Genomic DNA, 10,500 nt, shown 5'->3' with positions numbered 1-10,500 from the left:
TAAAAACCAAAGCGGCCCAGAATTTGGGACGTTATCCGCAAACCAAATCGGCCCAGAATTTGGGACGTTATCCGCAAACCAAATCGGCCCAGAATTTGGGACGTTATCTAAAAACCAAAGCGGCCCAGAATTTGGGACGTTATCTGCAAACCAAATCGGCCCAGAATTTGGGACGTTATCTGAAAAGCAAAGCAGCCCAGAATTTGCGACGTAAATGAAAACAGGGGCAGTCTATATGTAAAACTGTGATTACATTAGAGATAAACTAATGTATCCTCTAACAAAACTGCAATAGAGTATACATTTTATATTAAAATATATCGCAAAAACGATTATAGATATATGCTACTTGAAAGAAAAAAGTACACCACCACAGAAAGCCAATTCTTACATTTGTGCATAACATGATAATTTATATAAAGTAATTACCCATAGTTTGTTATATCAGTACAGCGTAATACCACATTATATTTTAATGGTAAGGTTGTGGAAAGCAGATCACTCTCTCTCTCTTGATCACAATGTTAAAAATGCCTGCAAGCTTTTCCACTCGTGTGACGACATATTCATGTGACAGACATGGACCAATCAAAACGAGAGACTGTTATGCGGTTCCATCCCAAAAACCTGGCCTGTGTCATACCTCGACACTACAATCCATTCTTGCTGTGTGTGGTAGTTCACTTTTAAAGCAAATTTCTCTGGGTTATTTTGTTGTTTCTGGATTATGCAGATTATCTCACCGACAACACTATAGCTGCTGCTTCCTGGTACTGAATCACTTCCTGTGTCATAGTTCAAACTCCAATGACTGACGTGCTGAGCTGAAATGACCCAGGAAGTGCAACAGATGATTTAACCTAAAGCAGCTCCACCTATCAGGTTCATAAAATGAAAATTGATGTTTACTATAGCTTGTGTTTTCAAAACCGCACATTTCAGAAATGGGAATATTCACAGGGGACTACATATTGCATGACAACGGGTACATTTCATGGAAATCGTGAAATCCATTATAACTGTGAAAAAAATACAGCCTTCGTAATGTGTTTCTTTCTTTTCTTTCATTAAAAAGCTTCTTGTTTGTTGTTCTTATCTCTAGCCCTGCCCCTCCTCTCTGGACATGTGGCTCTCCTTACCCTCCTCCTGCAGGGGGCACCCGTCTCCCCTGCTCAGCAGCCCCTGCTCCTGCTGAGGGAATCTAAGCATGTCTCCCATACTGTCCCCCTGAGCGGCCCCTCCCTGTCTCGACTCACATGAGCGCCCTGGGACATTGTTTATCAACCCCACAAACACCATGCCGGGGCTATAGATATGCAGGGGACCTGCAGGGAGAGGAGAGGAAAGTGAGAGGAGAGAGTAGTGGGAGAGGAGGGAGGAGAGTTAGAGGAGGGGAGAGGAGAGGGAGGAGAAAGGAGAGTGAAAGGAAAGAAGGGAATAGGAGAAGAGAGGAGATGAGGAGAGTGAGAGGATGGAATAGGAGAGGAGAGAGGAGAAAGGGGAGGAGAGGTGAGGTGTGAAATGAGGGTAGGGTAGAGGAGGAAGAGAGTGAAGGAGAGGGATGGGAGGGAGACAGGAGGAGGAATATAGCTTATCAATCTCACAAAGGTTTTTTTTTTTTTTGCCAGTACTCACCTAGCAGCCCATTGGTTGGATCTGCGGGCATGTTGTTTCTGGCAGGCTCATTGTCTGCCCTCTGATTGGCTGTTTGTGGCGAGACCCCTCTGGACCAATTGCCTCCCTCGGGCCCTGCTTGGGGGAGGTCCCTCTGCAAGCCTGCAGCTGCGTGATTGGTCGAGCTCTCTGTTGCTGAAACCATCCCATTGGCTAAGAGCTGGCCATCTGTTTGAGTCTCCTGGACATGTGCAATGCCGTTAATAACCTGCAGGGGACAACGGTAAGGGTTTAAAAATGAACAGAACTGCACAGAAACTCAGTGTACAAAACCCATTTTGGTTTCCTGAAACCAGTTTTTAAACTAATTTCCTTTTCCCAGGTTTCAAAAAATCAGTCTTGGAAAAACAAAAAACTGTTTTGCAAAGAAATAAAAAAAAAATCCCACTAACAGTAAATCTTCCAGCGCAGCGTCATTCTTATTATACACTTTGACTTTAAAACTGTTTCAACTGTGTATAAATAAATACACAGGCAGAGATAAAAAGAGATAGATAGACAAACAGACAGGCAGACAGAGATAGAGATAGACAGACTGACAGGTAGACTGATTGATTGATTGATTACCTCTTTCTCTTTTGTTTTGCATGATTTGAAAACTGTAAAAATAAAACAATAACTCATTAGATATGAAATAAAATGCTGGAACAGGTTTTCAATATCCCAGTGTGATCCAATTCTAATCAATCCCAGTGCGTTACCCTGTACAAACATATCCCAGTGTGATCCCATTCTAATCTAATACCCAGTACAAACATATCCCAATGTGATCCCATTCTAATCTAATACCATGTACAAACATATCCCAGTGTGATCCCATTCTAATCTAATCCCAGTGCATTACCCAGTACAAACATATCCCAGTGTGATCCCATTCTAATCGAATCCCAGTGTGTTACCCAGTAGAAACCAGATCCAGCAGAAGCATTAGCATCAATGGCAACTGAACAATGGACTGGGAACAAATAGATTGCACAGGCAGTCAAACAGACTGGCAGGAGGGCAGACAGACAGAGGTCCTCCTACAGCATCACTCTGTCTGTCTGATTCGTCTATAGTACTGTGCTGGACTGCAATGGTTTACCAGCAGTGTGGATTGGATCACACATTCAACTGGGATTCCACTGGGGTGTCAAACTCTGATTCCACTGTGGTCCCATTCTACCCATTGCAGCGTCACACTATTGAATATACTTGTGCTACCACTGACCTCAGTAGTATACAGAACTATTGTAGTGCCACTGTCTGTGTCTGCATTGCCATTGAAGATCATGTAGGAAGGGTATAGTGATCCCATTCTACCAATGGCAGCCTCGTCCCATTCTAGCTGCCCTATTGTGCTATTCTATAAATAGGGTGTAGTATGGTAACAGTGGGACTGATTCACCTGCCACAACACTGTCAATTTATTTATTTAGTTAAATTTTGATAGCGCCTTTAGCCAAGGTGCTTTACAAGTTTAAACAAAGCAGGAAAATGGATGAAAAGAATGCAAGTTTATTGGGCTAGGGTGGGGAGACAGAATAGTTGCTTGAATGAAAGCAGAGGGCCAGAGGCTAGGTCAGGGCCAGGAAAGAAGGGTCGTAACAGGAGATCAGGGGCCAGAAGTAGCAGTAGGATGGGCTTGGGAAAAGAGATGCATTTTGAGGGAGGAGCGGAAACTACGCAGTGTGGGTGACTGTTTTATGATAAGTGGGAGTCTATTCCAATGAAGGGGAGCAAGAAGGGAAAAGGAACATAATAGGGTGTAGAAAAACAGCATGGAAACAATGACATCACCTTACCTCGTTTGAATCCAAGGAGTTTTATTTTCTTTGATAATAACATTGTGATCACCCCCAAAAAAATCATACCACCACCCCCCACGACAGTGATCGGCACGGCAAAATCTGGAAATCGATCTGAAACAGAAAAGCAACCGAAACCACAACATTCAGATCAGCCCTTCTGGAAAATCTTGTCAATAGAAATAGAGAAAATAATCATTTGATGTTTGTTGTGTGCCTGGCTTTAACATTGGGGTTTATGGGGTGAAACAGCCTGGCTTTAACATTGGTAGTTGTGAAACTGTGGCCCTGTGTCTGCCATCTTGGCTCTACATCCCTATAGTTTACTACACAGCACAGGCCCAATATAAGAGCCACAATGGAGCTAATATTGTTACTAAACACACGTAACTGAATTTTAAAAAAGGAAACTCACCTGGCTTTTGTTTTTCCTTCTGTATGCAGAGAGTGTCTCCTGTAACATTGCCTTCAACGGCCAGCTCTTTCCCCAGCGCCACACAGCTGAATTATACAAGGTTTATATCAGAAACCAGCCCTGTGTTTGTTATCGCAAAACATATACTTATTGTTCCTTTATCACCCAGAACTATTAAACCCTCAATAGTTCTGAATTTAGAAACATTAAAAGAAATTTAATACATTTCAATGATAAACATTTAGAAAAGACCCCAGGCTGTTTCCCCCACAGACCCCAATGTAAAAGCCAGGCTGTTTCCCCTTCATAGACCCCAATGTTAAAGCCAGTCTGTTTCCCCCCATAGACCCCAATGTTAAAGCCAGACTGTTTCCGTGTCACAAAGACGGCCGGAGTCGGTGGTGTCAGACCAGAGAGATGTGGAGTTTGGTGAAGCTGAGCGAATGCTTTCGCTCAACATTTAATAAATAAACAGAACAGAAAATAAACGGTGGTAACAAACATACAGGACACGGCACTTACGCCAAAATAAATATATAAACAAAACGGACTAAACAGTAAACAGACGAACAGACAAACACGGCGAGTAAGAACACTTATTACTATTATTTTACTTCTCGTTAGTTTTACCTCCTTCTCCACACCTATTCTCCACTCACCGAACACACAACCCCGAGTGAGTGAAAACATGATGCTTTTTATGCAATTGTACCGAGACTCGATTGCTAGTCAATCATTCAATTGGAATCTCGGTACAACTGCACGTGAATTAATTAAAGTGCACTTTCCCGTGTTCGCATACTAATACTTTAAATGCACGTGATGTGATGTGCCATCCTCGTGCCTAAATACAAATATACAATTGAAATCACACGTGAAACACAGACCCGTTTATATCCCGTGTACCAATGCCTATACACCAACATTTAACACACCACACGCAACATATAACAGAAAATACACACAGGGTCGGGCACTTCGTCACATTCCCCCATAGACTTTACTGCATTCTATCAAAGGCATAGTGTCAACTATCAACTGACACACAGATATAGAACTAAAGAGTTTCACTAGTTAAGGAAACGAACCACCAAAACAAAGGAATATAACAAATATAATTCTGAGTAGGAACTAACTTTTTATGCTGTTGACACATGCCAGAAGACCCATTTAAGAATGTACCAGGTCCACAGGAAGTCGTTTTTTCAGGAGGGGAAGTAGTCATCTGGTTGCCTAGCAATACAAAACAATGATTTGGAACTTACTACACAGCTTTCTGAAACAAGTTATTCGATGCTAGATATCTCAACATGTGTTGATTAAATATATCTATACCCTTATGTGTACTACGCAGTGTTATATACTGCTCATGAATCTGTTCTAGACTATAAACTATAAATAAACAACAATACATTCAACTGTATTTTATTCAAAAATGCAGAAAAATAATTCTTTAAAAAGCTCATGAGTTACTATTCTCATACCTATTTAATAGCATGACTATGAGGTATAATTATATATACAGTAAATATGGGCACATTCAAATCTATTCCAGTGTTTGTATCTAATGAAAGGTACCTGTGTTTGGAGCACAGCTGAGGCAGGATCCACTAGGGGTGGGTATTTCACAGGAGTGGCCTGGTTTACAATCGCAGACTAACTGACTGCTGCTGGAACAGCTCTGCACCACAACTAAACCATTCTCTGAAAAAACAAGTGAGGTATTGCAAATTAAACACAATTACAACTGCAATTCGGCAGGCAGGCAGGGAGAAAGCAGATACAGACAGGCAGGCAGGCAGACTGCGTGCCAAAATAATCCTATTGATACAAATATATGGTTCCTTCTTGGTGTCTGTGTTAGTTTACAACATTGCTTCAAGGTGAAATCGTGGTTTGGGTAAAGACATGGTTCCTGTACTGTAGGTCACAGGAAGTGATTTTGAACCAGGAAATCACCAGCAATGTTTGCTTACTATTAGAGTATTCCAAACAAGTAAAAACATAATCTTCAAATGGGACCAGTGATAATGTTGCTAGCACTAATAAAGAGCCATTGGTTAGCAGTCATTTAAAGGGGTCCACTGATAATGTTGCTCTAGTAATACAGGAGGTAAGGAATTGATTTGAAAGGAGCCTTGTCCAGCACTTCTCTGTGTTGCTCGGAGGAAGCTGTAAGAAGTTTTAGTGCACCTTGTTTGCAGTACTGTTTACAGCGCTCACACTCAGAGCTGTGGTGCCAGATATCAGTGTAGTGATCTTTCTGGCAGGGAACACACACAGTGTCATTGAAGAGAGAGCAGCGATGCTTCATATAGGAACCTGCAGGGGGGGAGAGGGAGGGAGTGAGAGAGAGAGAGAGACGGTGACAGAGGGGGGAGAGAGAGGGAGGAAAAGAGGGAGGGAGACAAAGAGAGACAGGGGAGAGAGGGAGGGAGAGGAAGGGAGCAACAAAGACAAATAAAGTGAAAGGGCTGCTAGATTCTCAAAGCTCTTTACTCCAAAGAGAACTCACCAAGTAAGTTTCCAAACCAGAAATAATCAATAAACTCAAGTGTTAAATATACTGAGGCTTTTTCAAATAAATTTTAGAACTGGAATTGTTTTTGTTTTTTTTCCCCATTCAGAAAAAACTACGCCAATGACTATTTGGAGTAAACAGCCATAGTGGGTCCACCAGCATTGCCCTGTGTACAGTACAGCACAGCGATGCTCTACTGCATCCGCCAGCATTACCCTGTGTACAGTACAGCACAGTGAGGCTCTAGTGTGGTCCCGCCTGCATTGCCCTGTGTACAGTACAGCACAGCGAGGCTCTGCCCAGCACATAGCAGGCAATGTCAATGCACTAGATTACAACTTTATATAGACACCATGTTGGGTAGCTGCTGTAGTTCAATACAGATCAAAACAGGATGTCAGACAGGATATGGTGAGCTGATGACTGAAGGGGTGTTTTTAATAATGAGCTGGTTAACGCACAGACCTGGTTACTAAGGAAACAGGCCCAAACCACATCCCAACTGCTGCGCGTGAGAGAGAGGGCAGGGAGGCAAAGGCTTGAAGACATGAAGACAGCCAGGGCTGCTGTGAATCCTGCTTCCTCACCTCACCTCATCTCACCCTGCTGGTACTAGCACAGCAACATGAGCACTGCCCCCTTTATAGAGGTTCATAGGAACACAAAACAATGACATACAATGCAGTGAAAAATAAAGATTATAAGCCATTCACTTACTTCTTATTAGCACTAGTAACATTATCACTATAATAATGTTAATCATGTTTATGGGTTAAATAAATAGTGAGGTTTATTGTGTCTTACACTGGCATTGCCTGCTGTGTGCTGGGCAGAGCCACACTGTACTGTCCTGTACACAGGGCAATGCTGGCAGGACCACACTATATAACACCTTGGACAGAACTACAGCAGCTACCCAACATGCTGTCTGTATAACAATAATATAAAGCCTGTATTGAACTAAAGCAGCTACCCAACATGGTGTCTATGTAACAATAATATAAACCCTGTATTGAACTACAGCAGCTACCCAACATGGTTTCTATGTAATAATAATATAAACCCTGTATTGAACTACAGCAGCTACCCAACATGGTGTCTATATGAAGTTGTAATCTAGTGCACTGGCATTGCCCGCTTTGTGCTGGGCAGAGCCTCGCTGTACTGTACTGTACTGTACACAGGGCAATGCTGGCTATATAACACTGTAAACTACAGTAATTTAATTCATACATTTATAATACCAGATGTTTATATAACTACCTGGTTGGCAGTTTGTACAACAACGATTCATGAGTTCTTCAAAATATTCATTGTTGTTTTTGTTGCACCTTTTCTAAAAGAAAAAAAAAGAATTCCATTTAATAAATACTCAGCATTTACAGACAGGCCTGATCAGTAGAAAAACACAGTAGTCTTGTACCGTAAGAGACAAGGAAAGGGGGTCGACTGGACAGATTCACTTCTATTAGTTTATATCAGTGAGGAGACAGACAGTAGTCTTGAACCATGTTATTGTACAATATATTTTGGGGTGCAATGTCTCTTCAGCAGGCAGGGTGTGATAGACACTGTAAGCGTTGCCCTGCACTGTATCATTGGAAATGTATTACGCATGTAATAATCCTTTTTCGATGAGTCACCAGATAATTAAATCTCTGTTTTTAACATAACCTTTTGGCAAAATTGATTACAACAGCAAAACTTGATTGAATTGTCTTTGAAGTTTTTGAGAATTGGAAACTATTGACTTTTAATAAAAAGTGAATCATAGTATCTACAGTTCTTTAAAAAATAAGTAATTTTACATGAAATATATAATAATAGCATGACAAATATAGATATTCAGTGATCATGTTAATAAAGCTAATAAGAGGTAAAAGAATGGGTTTTAAAGCCTTAGTTAACACCCATTTAAATGCTCACTGCCACATAGTGTTAAATACATATTTCCATATGTTCCCAAGTTTGTTCCCTTACATGCCTCCCAATATCAGCTTTCTAGGAGCTTCTTGTAAAATGTTGTCAGTGTACAAAAACACAACAATGTAAACAAAGGGGAATGGAGATCTCATTTCTGTTCATTTCTCTGTTTCCATTTCTGTTTTTCTTCCCTGAGCTCACTGTATATACAGCGTTCCGATCATACCCCCTGCTGCTGCAGGCCGTAACAGGAGGATGTCTGTCTGTCTGTTTGTCCATCTGTCTGTTTAGTTCTCATGACAGAAAGTGTGACAGAAACTTCAAGGAGAGAGGAAGCTTGTGTGCCTGCCTGCAGCTAAAAAAAACACAGCATAAACTAACTGGCAAGGCAACAATGTATGTGTTGTTTTTGATGAAGCCGAGTGCACACACAGGAGGGTAAACCCAGTCAGGCAGGAATGAGACTGGAGTGTCTGGTCAAACAGGACTGTCTGTTTGCTTCAATGGTAACTAACTGAGGAGCTCTCTGCATTATATATTCAAATTAACAGGTGCATTTTTAAAAATCATATCAAGCTTTTTTGTCTGAATTTGTGTCACAGTGGATATGATCCTTAACTATATTCTTGTTTAAAAAAAAAAAAACATTTACTTGCGAGTTCAAGGTCACCACATAAAGAACAGAAACAATTTCCTTCGGCAGAGCAATTTCGTGATAAACTACATTGATCTTCAACTGAAGCTAGTTCTGTATAGTCTAGTGATCTCAAACTGCAGTTACAATGTCATTCTAGTATAGTCTAGTCTAGTGATCTCAAACTGCAGTTACAATGTCATTCTAGTCTAGTGATCTCAAACTGCAGTTACCATGACATTCTAGTCTAGTGATCTCAAACTACAGTTAGACTGTAATTCCAGTACAGTCTAGTGTGATCTCAAACTGCAGTTACAATGTAATTCCAATACAGTCTAGTCTAGTGATCTCAAACTGCAGTTACAATGTCATTCTAGTCTAGTGATCTCAAACTGCAGTTACAATGTCATTCTAGTGCAGTCGAGTCTAGTGATCTTAAACTGTAATAATAATGTAATTGTGTTATTCAGTCCCATGGTGTACACCCTATTGACAGTGCTATGGCAGGTGAATCAGTCCCATGGTGTACACTCTATTGACAGTGCAATGGCAGGTGAATCGGTCCCATAGTGTACACCCTATTAACAGTTTTTGTTATAGAAAGGTAGAAAGGCAAATAACACTGTGTTCCAGTCTAGGTGCTATAGTAAGCATTCCCAAACACTACAATAATACCGACCGACCGATCAAAACAGACAGACAGACAGGTAGATAGATAGATATCTTACCAATGGAGCAGCGATGATTTCTCCCAAATTTCCAAGATAAATTATGTACAGAAAAAATCCAGGTAGTTTCAAAAAAGAAAAATCCATTTTTTACACAAACAAATGTTAAAAGAAAGTTTTATAAAGTTTTACATAACAAATAAAAGTATATATAAATTAATATTTTCTTGACCTCCAGTAATTATTATTGATTAAAAAAAAAACAGATCAATTTAAAGACTTTTGTTGTACTATTGTTCATTTAATATACAGAAAACTGCGTAAATAAATATATAACAATGCAATTAATTAGGAATTCGGAAGTTATATTTATTTGCTAATAAATGTTATAATTTATGACGTAGTCTCGTTCTATAGCATTTTAGACTGTAAGAAAGAAATATATATTAAAATACCAACAACTATATGTTAGCTTAAATAAATACAATAAATAAAACACTGAATAAATATACTATTAGGCTAAATTAGCGCAAGAAAGAATTCATATGTTTGGTAACAATATCCCACTAAACACTTAACATAAGCCATAAAAAGATATACATTTGAAAAAATTTATTTATCGATGAATAAGAAAATGTTTAGAATTAAAACAGCAATAAAGAAAGTTAGTGCTTAGAAACCAGAGATGCTGTGAGCTTCCTTTTCTCTGCAAAGTGAAGTTCTGACAGAAGGGTGTGTTCTTTTTCCTGTGTGTAGGTAGGTGTGGGGGGGGGGGCGGCTGTCAGCTTACTGCGGAAATGACAAGTCCTGTATTAAACTCGAAGTGGTACCTCTTACTTTAAACTCAGCAGCAGAGCGGTAGCACCTCACAGAATCCG

General features: G+C 40.2%; 1 protein-coding gene across 1 annotated transcript; it reads right to left on the bottom strand.

Annotated features, from left to right (window-relative positions):
- Window positions 1-636: 636 nt before the first annotated feature.
- Window positions 637-9,887, bottom strand: LOC117424459 (tumor necrosis factor receptor superfamily member 1B-like). The gene is made up of 10 exons (XM_034040803.2): window positions 9,683-9,887; window positions 7,661-7,733; window positions 6,070-6,198; window positions 5,455-5,580; window positions 5,013-5,109; window positions 3,877-3,962; window positions 3,459-3,575; window positions 2,242-2,273; window positions 1,636-1,882; window positions 637-1,325 (listed from the first exon to the last, which is right to left on the bottom strand). The coding sequence occupies exons 1-10, from the start codon at window positions 9,767-9,769 to the stop codon at window positions 1,099-1,101; spliced, it is 1,221 nt and encodes a 406-aa protein (XP_033896694.2). The 5' UTR covers window positions 9,770-9,887; the 3' UTR covers window positions 637-1,098.
- Window positions 9,888-10,500: the final 613 nt, after the last annotated feature.

This window comes from Acipenser ruthenus, chromosome 19 (assembly GCF_902713425.1).
Source record: "Acipenser ruthenus chromosome 19, fAciRut3.2 maternal haplotype, whole genome shotgun sequence".
NCBI classification, from domain to species: domain Eukaryota; kingdom Metazoa; phylum Chordata; class Actinopteri; order Acipenseriformes; family Acipenseridae; genus Acipenser; species Acipenser ruthenus.
The sequence above is the reverse complement of the archived record's forward strand: the minus strand, read 5'-3'. Positions and strand labels throughout refer to the sequence as shown.